This window comes from Dendrobium catenatum, unplaced genomic scaffold (genome assembly GCF_001605985.2).
Source record: "Dendrobium catenatum unplaced genomic scaffold, ASM160598v2 original_scaffold_245784, whole genome shotgun sequence".
NCBI lineage: Eukaryota > Viridiplantae > Streptophyta > Magnoliopsida > Asparagales > Orchidaceae > Dendrobium > Dendrobium catenatum.
Window position 1 is genome coordinate 1,328 of NW_021564190.1, and position 12,642 is coordinate 13,969.

A 12,642-nucleotide genomic window follows, 5' to 3' on the forward strand; every position below is an offset into this window, starting at 1 on the left:
AGTTTGTTTAATCAATGGGGAGTTCAGTCAAATAAATTAAAAGAGTTAGTTTCAACATGGATTTTAAAATCATATTAAATTGGCTAGTTCAATTGATTCAATCGTAGACTACTCAAACGATCAATTCGATTCACTTTAAGGACTACCCCATATAGCAAATCAATACGAACTAGTGAGTACAATTAATTTGACTGATGAATCATTGAATCAATCTGGATTTTTTTAGAACTAGTTAGTTTAATTGCTACCCTATTAATCAATTAAATAAATTTATTTAGTAGGTTTGATATAAAATATTAAACTAAAAAATTTTAAATTTAATATATTTTTATTTTATAATGTGCATTAAATTCTTACAATAATTATAGTTAAAGCGAGCTTTAAACCAAGTATTTTTGCATGGCACCAGCACCAAATAATATTTATTTTTAATTAATTAATTAATAATAATTATTTATTATCATTATTACAATAATATAAATTAAAACTTTTATCTATTTATTATTCATAAATGAACTCACATGATTGATGCATAGGTGCAATTAAAAATATGCAAATTTTAATATACTGATTTTAATTATAGAATTTTATTTTAAAGCAAAATAATAATGATTAATTAAATTATATAAGATTATATGTGAACAAAATTTTATATTAAATATAAACAAATTTACAAGGAATGAAAGTATTTAAATTATTGAATTATTGCAAGATACTTTATTGGCATTAGAGCTCTCTATTATTTGTCTATCCTATTATAAATACTCTACATATGCTTTTATTAACTATCATTATAGTATATTTAAATTATATTTTTTAATATTTCATTACAATCATAAAGTCTCAACCCTAGATCTAAAAACCATGAATCTTTTCTTCTTCCATTTCTATATACGATCCATGCAACTTTTGATTTCAATTAATTTGATCAAATTGACCAATCTAGCCTAAAAGGTTTATTTGGCTCAAATTGAGTCACATGACTCAATTTGCCATATTAAGCTGAAGTTATTGATAGTTAATAAATTTAAAAAGTTCTCAAATGTTTTCTTGGCTCAATTTGGTTGAAATGGTCAAATTGGTCGCATTGGATTTAAGGGTTAAAAAGGATCAAATTGGAGTAAGTGAACCAATTGGCCTATTCAAAGGCCAATTTGGGCTAAATTATCTACAATTGATATATTGAATTTTTTTAAGATCTTGAGTGCAATCAATTTGATCAATTTAATTAAGTTAATTTTATAGGGTCAAATAAGTTATATTTGGACTAAGGCTTTATTTGGGACTGCTTTCTTACTGCTTCTTAAAGCAGTATGAAAACCATCATACACGAAGCTTAAATTAGGTCAAAAAAGATGAATCGAACTTCTACGAACAACTATTTATCTCTATTAGGTCACTAACATCCTATTGAGACCTAAACAGAGGGTTGGTTGAAGGCAATTTATCTAATTGTTAAGGTTTAAGCTCATGTTGGTCATATTAGGTCTTATTAGTGTAGGCTAGGGTTTAAAGGGGACTAACCAAATGCAATGGTTAAATATAATCAGCTTATAGTTTTGTGATCTAAAACCTATGAAAGAGTTTTGGCCTAATGACTAAAACACCAAAAGAGTCCAAAGTCTAAGGAGATATTAGAGCGAGTTTGATCATAGCTCAAACTTGGGCCCATAAGTCAAGCTGAGTGAATCTCATGTACAAGCATGTTATTGAGCCAATCATACAGATTGAATGGTTATATCATCAATTGAGTCAATTACAATCAATAATGTTAAACCTAGATCAAGTCTACCCTAGGGCTAACTATAATCAAATCTATTGGAAAATTGGAGTTTGTAATTGATATTTGAATGCAATAATCAATGGACTCCTCCTATGGACTTTGCTAAATCTAATATAATTCTATAATCATCCTAAGGTTAAACCCTAATCATCATAGGCTAAGAATTGAGAAGTTTCTAACTAAACTAAGGCTTCGTTTGGGTCATCTTTCATACTGCTTTCTAAAATGATTTTTTAATATACAATCTTTAAATTAAAAAAAAAGTACTAGAAAGTTATTTTAGAAAGCAACAAAAAAGCTGTCCCAAACGAAGCCTAAGTTTCATTTGAGATGATTTTCTTACTGCTTTCAAGAACAACTTTTTAATTAAAAAATTCAATGAAAATAGCAAAAAAGTAACAATCAAAAGTTGTACTTCTCTGGAACTATTTCTTATTGCTTCTTAAAGCATCTTTCTAGTACAAAGATTTTAATTTTTATACTAAAAAACTGTTTAAAGAATCAGTAAGAAAACTGTCCCAAATAAAGTCTAAGCTATAGTTGAACCAATCAAAGAATTATGGAGATAACTTTGAGGTTGAATTGATAAGTAATGCTTGGATACATTTCTAGAAATGAAGAAGAGGACCAAGCAAAGTTACTAATTTGTTCAAATTCAAATAAACTAGACTGAACATGGCTAGCTCATTTAAGTGATGAAAATAACTTACAAGTCAGACCTCATCATCAAGGTATTTATAATATTTGACATTTTTTATGCCAACATCTCTCAAATGGTTCTCTTGGCATCATGGCTACAGTAAGCAACATAGGTAGCAAGCATACAAATGGGATATTCCATAGCAGCTTGGGGTTGGACCTTGTAGTAAGATAATGGAAACAACTCCAACCAGTCTATACTAATGGGATATTCCATCCTATTGTTAAACCATGAATAACAAGAAAGTCTCTATTTCAAAGGAGATATTATTTTGTGTGGAGTCCGGACGGCAAAAACTATCCGGATTTACTGCGTATTTGCAAACAATCAGTAAATACTCAGCAAATGTTCAATTGTTAGTATTACTAAGTATTTTGTGAGTAATTACTGAATATTTTGTGAGTATTTACTGAGTATTTACAAACACTCATCAAATATGCAGCAATTCGGACGGTTCTTCCCGTCCGGACTCCGTACATAATAATTTCTCTTGGGAGTATCATAGCTGCTTGGGGTTGGACCTTGTAGTAAGATAATGGAAACAACTCAAACCAATCCATATTAATGGGATATTCCATCTTGTTGTTAAACCATGAATAATAAGAAAGGCTCTGTTTCAAAGATCAAAGAGTTGAAAACCCAGAAATTATTGCTATGAATAAGATTTCTACCAATTTTTTCAAAGCAAAACCCACAGCAATTAAAGTTACCTCAGATGATATAGGGGATGGAAATGAAAACAGCAATATGTTTAAGAGAGTTCCAAAGGAGGGTTCTATCAGCGTGCGAGTTCGCTGCATGGACAACAAAAAGTTGAAAGCTGATTGATTGATCACATTTTTCTCCATTGTCTTGTTAAGAGTCAAATTCTAATATAAATCCAATAACAAAATGTCATTTCTAATAGTTTCTAATAACGTCTTTTTTAAGTCTACTTCAACCTTTCTTATCATAGGACAAAAGCTAATACATCTACTCTCCCAACCGGACTATCGAAAGGCTGACGGTTTACGTGACCAAACCATTTAAGGGGACTCCCTCTAAACTTATCTAACATTGGAAATACTCCAACTTTTTCACGTATATAATTGTTTCGCATTTTGTCTCTAAGAGTGAGGCCACTCATCCACCTAATCCTCATCTCCACAACATTTAATTTAATTTTAATTTAATTCCATCCTAATCATGAATGACCTGAGCCTGAACTAAACATGAGGCAGTAGAGGCTTTCCACTTCTGCCAAATCCTGTCAGATTGAGATGTACTGAAGACACTACAAATGCCTTTATCAGCAAGAAAACTGAATTGATAAACCATTGGATATTGAGTCGCCAGAGGCTGATTTTTTGTTTAAAGGGCACGAATAAGGTCTAGATTGCAAATCAGGAATCCTAATCCAAAGGGCAACATAGGAAAATTCCACAATAATATGGCAAAAATCAGGAAATCATTCTTTAATAATAAAAGGCTTGCCAAAAAAATATGATCTCCTATCCATACAAGATCGAAATATTCCGAACAGAAATTTAAAGAGGAAGAAACCCATTTTGAGAGAGAGAAGGCCCATAGTACCTTTCAGCAGACAAGCTCTCTTAATCTTGACCAATAGAGGTCCATAAAAAGGCTTTTTGCCTAGAGAATATCCCACTAGAAGCAATTTGTTGAGCATTGAGCCTTGAAGCCGGTTAAAAGGGATGTCCATAAAGGTGAAGGAGATTTCTGTTAGGCCAGCCCCCCTTGGGCCGGCTAAACCTGCTGGACCGGTCCCTAGTGGACTAGGGACCGGTTCTTGTCTATAGGCGGAAGGGCAAGAGGGGGGCGGAATAAGGAGAGAGAGAGAGAGGGGGGCAGCTAAGTAGAGGGGGCTCACACGCTAATTAAATATTATATTGGAGGAAAAATTCAAATTAGGGGCTGTTTAGGAATTTAACTTTATCCTTTGCTTTAATTAGTCTTGTATTGTTAGGGTTTGGGACATCTTGAATGAAAGAAGAGATTTGAGATCTAGGGTTTGTTCTGTTGGGCTCTAGGCTTTGCTAGAGAATTGGAGAGTTGTTTCTTACTCTCGAATTGAAGAAACTTGTATCTTGTATTGCATTTCTTGTTCGTGAATTGAATAGAAGTTTTCCTTGTGTTTTCTCTCAAATCTTCTGAAATTCATGCATCGTTTTGCTGATTTCTCTCTGAAATCAACATATTTCTCGCTGTTTCACCAATTCTTGATAGATTTCCTTGCGAACTCAAGTATTTCCACTTGCGAAGTATTTCCTATCAATTTCATGGAGAAAAGCCGGCCACTGGCCAAGGCCGTAGGAGTATAAGGGTTTTTAGGTCTAAGAATAGATTGAGAAATATAAGGGATAACAAAGAGAATGGGTGCCGGCGGTGGAGAGGTGGTATGCAAAAACCCTAGTAGAGCTCCTGACAAAGCAAGCCCTTCATTTTTGCTTCAAATTTATGCTTTATGGGGGGCTAAAATGTAACATGGAAGCAGTAACCAATCCTCTGGTAAGCCTAAACAGGCAACAAATAATTCTCATGATAAGCAATTTAAATGACTCACAAGCAATCTAAAAGTTCTACACCAAATCATTTCATTCATGAACCAATAAAAGCAGGATTTTATGATTCATATAAGGTTTTTTTATTAGTTCTTAATAAACATACTATGTACAATTCAAAATCCTGGGAGCTATTACTTTACAACATGGAACAGTGCCAAAATAATGTATCCAAGCTCAAGAAATTTCTTGATGCCAGGTACTATAAATATGAGCACGAATCTCAAAGGCAAAAATTATAAACAAATAAAAAATCTATAACAAGGGCTAACCAGATTACTGGTGATGAAAACACAAAGGTAAAAACTGTTTCTTAGACCCCATAAACGATAGATTCTGTAATGGCTGTAAGACTTAGATCTGAAGGTCATCCACAGAAAGTTCTTGAGTAGAAAGCATCTTTAGTTTCTGCAGATGGATAGGCAAACGCAAATTGAATATACTATGAAAATAATTTGTTGCATATTGCATTAGTCAAGAAATTTTTTTTATGCAAGCAATATGTAACCCAAATTTAGCAATAAATAAAAATAAAAATGACGTGAGAATTGATACACTGATGAAAGAATAAGTAGAGAAGTGTACACCAGTATCGAAGGTCAAATCTTTTAGGGGAAATACTCAAATAGTCTCCCGGAGATTTATTTGTGATCAATTTAGTCCAGAGCATCACATTTCTCTAATTTAATTCTCAACTATACAAAATTGATCCAAAATGATCCTTCAAGTAGAAATTGTTGAAAATTAGAATACAAAATTGATCTTAATTAGTCTCTCAACTATACAAAATCAATCCAATTTAATCCATGAGGAATCGTTTGGGATAAATTTTATATAGTTGATGGACACAATTGGAGAAATGTGATATTCTTGGGCTAAATTAGCCACATACAAATAGTCAGGAGACTATTTTCATCTTTTACCCTAAATCTTTCATAATGCTAAAAAATACGCAATTGACCAAGGTTTTCCCTCTTCAAGCATCACCTTGAACAAACTTGAAGCAGAAAAGCAAGCAAAGGTTTTCCTTGCATCTGTCAAATTATTTAGACCTCTATTATGTATTTTAACACTTTTTCTCAAGTCTGCTCATTCTTTTATTCATCCATTTCGTCCTCGTTGTCTCCCTCTCAAATGATGGGTAGCAAGTTTTCATGACTCAAGGAGGATTGCAATTTAAATATTTTTACTTTTTGAGAAATTTGGACTCTTAACGTTCCCTTTTGAACGAAAGAAATGTTCTCAAGTATAACCTCATACCTGGAGATCAACCACACCAGTTTGAGCAAAAAAAACAGATAAAGTTGATCAAATGATAGATATCAAGTGCAACCCCATCTTCACTATCAAACTTGTTATGTGGGTAGTCTGAGCCCTAAAAATTTGCAACCAGCTCTTCTAATAGAGTTATGGTTCTAGGTCATATTTTTAGAAGCCAGATTGAATTGTAGATAAAACACTACCTAGAGATTTTGCCCCTTTCACAAAAACTATAAGATATGGTTTTAGGTTTCCCACAGGCGCAACGAAAGAAAAACTTTGATTAAAGCTAGTCAATAGATTCAAAGAAATTTATCACCTTTTAACTTAGAGCGGATGGTGGAAGAAATGATGATGAATTCAATCAAGATCTTAAAGTTCTGTCATCTCAAATTATCATACACCCTAGTCTACTAAGTCAACGGAGATTGAAAATCCAACATTCCAACCTAACTAAGGGATCTTTTTAGTAGTCATCCAAGAGAACCATATAAACCTGACATGAATATTTGCCTAAGGGAGCGATTGTTTAGGTCGACCTTAGCTAACAAAAGTATTTATGTGCTATCTAGTGCACCTTATGTTCACAACTCAAAAGGTTAAACTATTGAGAAACCTCTGTGCATTGGCTGTCATTATATTTTAATAATATCTATTTGCAGCAAATCACTAGATTAGTTTGTGACACATTATTATTGACCTTAGAATTTTTGAGAGTGATTATAGGGATATATTTTATATGAAATTTATATGACATAGACTCTTTTTAAACTAAAACTATCTTAAATTTATCACCCCTGATAAATTGTTGTAGAACATATTATTGCTTTTAAGCTTTAAGCACTAGAGTTTGCTACTTGAAGATTTTATATTTTTTGGTTTTTTATATTTTTGTCGAGAATTTGGTACTTTTAGCCCAAAACAATTTTCTTTCAAATTTGGTGGTATTTTAATAATGTGGTCCCCTTGAATTAAAATTATTTTAGTCAACACATTCAACATTGACAAAAACTGTTTGCAATATTTATATTTATAACTTGAAAACTTTATTTTTGAAAATAGACTCCTCTAATTATGATGTGTAATTACCATGCGCACAATAGGTTAAGACAGTTTGCATCATTTATATTTGTAATTTGAAACCAAACCCCGTCACTTATGAAGTACGATAGATCACGTTCATCATAAAGGCATTTGATTGCTTGTTTATAGAAGATCGGGTTTATATATTTAATTGTAGCATACTCTTTTGATACTCTTTTGGGAATTCATCTCATTATAGACCTTCTACGCCTCTCTTATATAGAGGATCAAAATAGAGCATTAAAACTCATGACTATTTTATAAGGATGGCATATAAATTTTGAATTTTAAAAGTGAATTTTGAAGGGCTTATGCACAAGAAACATAAAAATCTTTGCAAGATTTAGATTGATTATTAGGTTATAATTTACTTAATTGCACTAAGAGTAGGACTTGAAATCATTCTTTAATCATGCTTTGTTTAAAATTTATTGCTTGAATATCTTTCAAAGGGTTCAAATTTTGTTGACATTAATATTTGAGATGTGGAGGATTGGCCTTGAAATTTATGACTTACAAGTCTATCATATAGAGGTTGCCCACTCGAGAGCATCGTGCAGCAATGAGAATTTGAACTAATGCTTAAAAAAATGTTTATGAATTTTCAAAAATGGTTGCTTGCATTTCAAATGGGTTACACACTTTTTACAACAAGGGAAAGTTTGAGTTGATCTTAATTTTAGTTTGTGCAGATTTTTCTAACATTAAAGTCAAGAGTTTAGAACATTTATCGCCAAATTTTCTTTCAATGATTTGATGTGTCGTGCGCACCATAAAAAGTTTTCATATTCACGACGAGCAAAAATGAATCATTCAATTTTATTTGGAAAGCTCTCATTTGAACAAACACACAATCACTTGACATGTGTGCTGGCATAATATACCAGTCATTATGTGAACTTATTGTCATTAAAGTGTGCACGCGACTGTCTCACATTCTATCCACATTTGTGTATTGATTTGAGAATTCGATAGCGAGTAATTGTGATTAAAGTGTAAAAGAGTATTATTTGGTTGCAATTAATTCATATTTTGTTCCAATAGAGTTATGAAGCTATAACAAAGAAGTCCAATTCATGCTCATCAATGAGATGTTGTGTTTCTTGTAAGTTCTATTTGTGTCAAATGTCAAGTCGATTCTGATTCATTTGACATTATATATATATATTTCATTTTGTGACATTTTATTGAGTAAAAGTTCAAAATAGCCCCCTGACTATTGATAAATATTCAATTTGGTCCTAGAGTTTCTCATTACCCCAGTTTGATCTTTGAACTATTAGAAATTGAACCAATTTAATCACAAAGGCTAAAATAAAAGTTAAAATTAACTCTAAAATTCAATATGAACGGATTTTACGCATTATAAGTGGATATGATATTACATTTTTTACATTGCTCTATTTTCTCCTCCTCTAGGTGTCGAATTGCATGGTGGTCGCTCGCAGTAGCTCACGATAGTCTTCATCTCTAGCTATCGTGAATGCAAATTGTCCGCCAACTCCTCTAGCTATCTCTCACCGCATCGCTCGTGGCCTCTTACGTCTCGCTCATAGAGTGCGTGTGTCGTCTCCAAGCATGAAGTCTTGCTCTCATCGGTCGTCAAGCTCGTGGTCCTTGTATGTCGCAACACGTCGCATTGCTCATGGCAATAGGTCTTCCCCCTTGCACCATTCGATCTCTAGTTCTGTCTCCAGGAAATTATAGTGAGAAGGCGAAGGATTATGTAAAAAAGTATTTTACTTAAATACCTCAAAGAACCAAATGCTTGGGGTCTTCTTTCGTTAATTTAAATGGAAAATTTAACAAAGGGACTAAATTGGGCAATTTCTAATAGTCGAAGGATTAAAATAGGGTAATGCAAAATTTTGGGACTAAATTGGACATTTATTAATAGTCTGGGGACTATGCTGAGCTTTTACTCTTTTATAATTTTATACTTGTTCATTCCATTCAATTTTTTTTTATTATTTGTGCCGCATTCGTAGTTTAAGAGGCCCCATTTATTTTATTTTTTTTAGTTCTTTTCAAGTTCAATTTCACTAAAAATTTTAGCTACATCCCGATGTCTCTCTTACATTTGGAGCATCTATGGGGAGTGTTAGACCTGCCAATTATGCCTTAAAAGGTCTCATACATTTGGAGCATCTATGGGGAATGTTAGACCTGCCAATTATGCCTTAAAAGGTGTGCATGATTAGCATGTTAAGACATAGCAATCGTGATAAACAAAAACCACCAACCCAAGAAAGGCGTGCGTGGATTACTTGTACAAGTGGTTTTCATAACATAACCATCTTGCTAAAAAAAAAGCAAACACAAGGGTTACTACATCACAAGCGTTGCCTATGAGTTTTTCTTATCATGCTAAGAAAAGAGTGCACAATTTTGCATGCCATACCTAACGCATAACAAACAAAATTTTAAGAGTTTGAAAGGTTGCATTTTCTACGTTTGTGCAAGGAATCAACAACAAAATAATCTCCAACAAAACGACTAAACTAGTCAAACAAATTCACATAATCTTCTGACTTTTTTTTCAATCTTCTTTTTCTTTCTTTTTTTCTTTGTTTCTTTTCTCTAGAAAGATAGGAGAGAGAGTGGAAGACCGAGGGTGAGAGTAAGAGGCCAGCAAACTTGAAGAGAGCGATGGCAAGTGAGTTCTACAAGGGAGCAGAGGCCACGATGCAAAAAGGAGAAGCGCAAGTATTACATAATGAAAAAAAGGCAAGTGCATTTGATATTTGTTTTTATAATGTCGAGATGGGATGGATGAGATACATGGACTTCGCATACCTAATGGGAAAGGGCGTGCAAGGATAAGGATTTTGGGGCATGGGAGGCTTGATTTCCTTTTTTTTTCCTTTGAATTTTTTTTTTCATAGAAATTAAAATAAAATTTAATTTTATTCACTATGTTTTGCAAGTTCTCAATTTTCATTTATGTTGAAATTTAGTCCTCATCTACGTGTGTGTAAATTTTATGTTTCACTTTTGTGTAGTGACTTGAGCAATATTGATATTCTTTAGGGGTAATTTCGATGTACCAAATGCATTGACACAATTCATTTTGCGAGATTGGTGATGGTTGGGTACTTCAATTGCGATCAAAGCATTTCAATTTAAATTTGTCTAATGTCATATATTTTATTTGTTGTTTGTTGTTTTCATCATGTTCAATTAAATCAACTGTGAAATAATTTCGACGCTCTGGTTGAATCGATGCAAGCTAATTTGTAAAACAAACAAAGTTTTAATGATTTTGAATGTGGTAGATGCATTTTGAATCATATGTGCATGACTTCACCTCTATTATCTAACATTTTCATCATTTTTGATCAAATCGCTCATGGAATTGATATCAAAATCAACAAGTATCAATATTTTTGTTCACTTTAAAAGTCACACTATCAAGATAGCCCAATTTGTTGGTAAAAGAGCTATTGGTAGGATTTTTACTTCTAATAAACTTTATATTCCAAATAGACAAAGCCCTAACATATTTTGGGTATGGGGAAAGATGTTGTCTAGATTTTTGAACTTAAACCAAGATGTTCCTAACACATAAAACATGGAAAATGAGCTGACTTTATAACCCGGGCCTAACTTATATATGATTAAAGATCCATTCAACTGTTAAAACAATCTAGAACTACTACTGGACAAATAAATATTTTTAGAAGCTATTGTGAATATCCCTTTTGAAAAAGTGAGGCAAAAGCTTTCTTAAAACTACCACATATTAATAAATTTGATTATAAAATACTTCCTCATCACAAAAAAGTTCTTAAAGGTAAGGAGAAAGTAGTAGCCAACAAAAATATGATTGTTCTCTAAGAGCAAAACGGTGAAAAAGCTATCCTAACCAAATGTGGGCATAAATAAAGCAACATGGTGGCCTGAGTTATTCACCAGCACCACGTATGGACAAAGCCAGAGGAGGCTGACCCCACCCACCACTTTCTCTCTCCCTCAAGTTCCCAGGATTATTAAATCATATCAAAGCCAAATAAAGCCGCATATTCTTTACTGGAGATGATTTTGAAACAAATGGAATGGCGAGATGGAGTGGCAGAGGGTAACCATAGAATAGCTGCATATTGATCATTAGGACAATGATGCATGGATGCTGTTAAGATAAATACCACAGGGAAGCTAACTAATTATGGAACAAACAGAAGACGTTAGATAAGGAAGCAAAAGTAATCACTAAGCAGCAGCATGTCATTGCCATAAGCATCCATATTATGTGAAAGATGTTCTTGACTCACCGTTATAAATTGTGCAGGATCATCAATACTTGTTGAACCAAGGATGATCTCTCTCTTAAACTTCGAAGTAAGCTTATGGACCACACGAAGCTGTTAAAATGTTCAAATGTAAGAGAAAAAGTAATCAAGTGGCTAAAGTGTAAATAATGCAGTATTTATCTGTAATAACTGCAAAATAAATAAAATGATCACCTCTGATCGAGTGGCTCCACCAATTATAAACACAAAAATCCTCTGGCCCATGGTTTTGAAGTCATTAGATGCATATTTTAGTACGGAATCACTGAAGAAGCCAAACAACTAGTAGGTGAGAATTAAGATGAAACATGGAACACAAATGAATTCCTTTAAGAATATAAGTAGACAACAAGATTAAATCTGTACTACCTAGAATATCCATCATCAGAATTTCGTGGTCGAGCCCATGTAGCAGGGCGCCTAGATCTCATAGAGTGAGCGGGTTGACCAGAACCCGTTCGGACAGGTGTACCATTTGAAGCTTCATGGAATGAACGGCTTGGATCATTCATGCATTGATACTCATTTTTCGGTAATTCACCCTTGCAAAGTTTCTCAACAAGTTCCTGTCGAGAGATGAAAACATGGCAAATCTTTGAACCTCATTTGACACGAAACAGTTATGAAAAAGGTGCGTGAATGATTGACAATAAAAAAATTAGACGAATAACATACCAATGAAGGTTTTTTATTAAGATCTAACAATTTTCATACCCTACTGACAATAATTCAAATTTTCTAGAATATCACATGAGAATTCAAGCATTCTTGATACATTTTGGATTACTCTTTTAATATCATAGACTAAATGCAGTCAAGACTACCCTAACAGGAAGTGATGCATGATAGAGCAGCCCGAAAAGAATTGAATAATCAAGAAAAAAAATCAAAACTGATGTAGACAAAGGGGGGGTCAACACAAGTTGAGTTTTATTTTTAATTTCTTGCCTTGTGTCTTTTCATCTT

General features: G+C 33.1%; 1 protein-coding gene across 1 annotated transcript; it reads right to left on the minus strand.

The window, feature by feature from the left end:
* Positions 1–5,086: 5,086 nt before the first annotated feature.
* LOC110116368 (SNARE-interacting protein KEULE-like) lies at positions 5,087–12,267 on the minus strand. The gene is made up of 4 exons (XM_020849909.2): positions 12,046–12,267; positions 11,851–11,941; positions 11,659–11,748; positions 5,087–5,452 (listed from the first exon to the last, which is right to left on the minus strand). The coding sequence occupies exons 1-4, from the start codon at positions 12,186–12,188 to the stop codon at positions 5,399–5,401; spliced, it is 378 nt and encodes a 125-aa protein (XP_020705568.1). The 5' UTR covers positions 12,189–12,267; the 3' UTR covers positions 5,087–5,398.
* Positions 12,268–12,642: the final 375 nt, after the last annotated feature.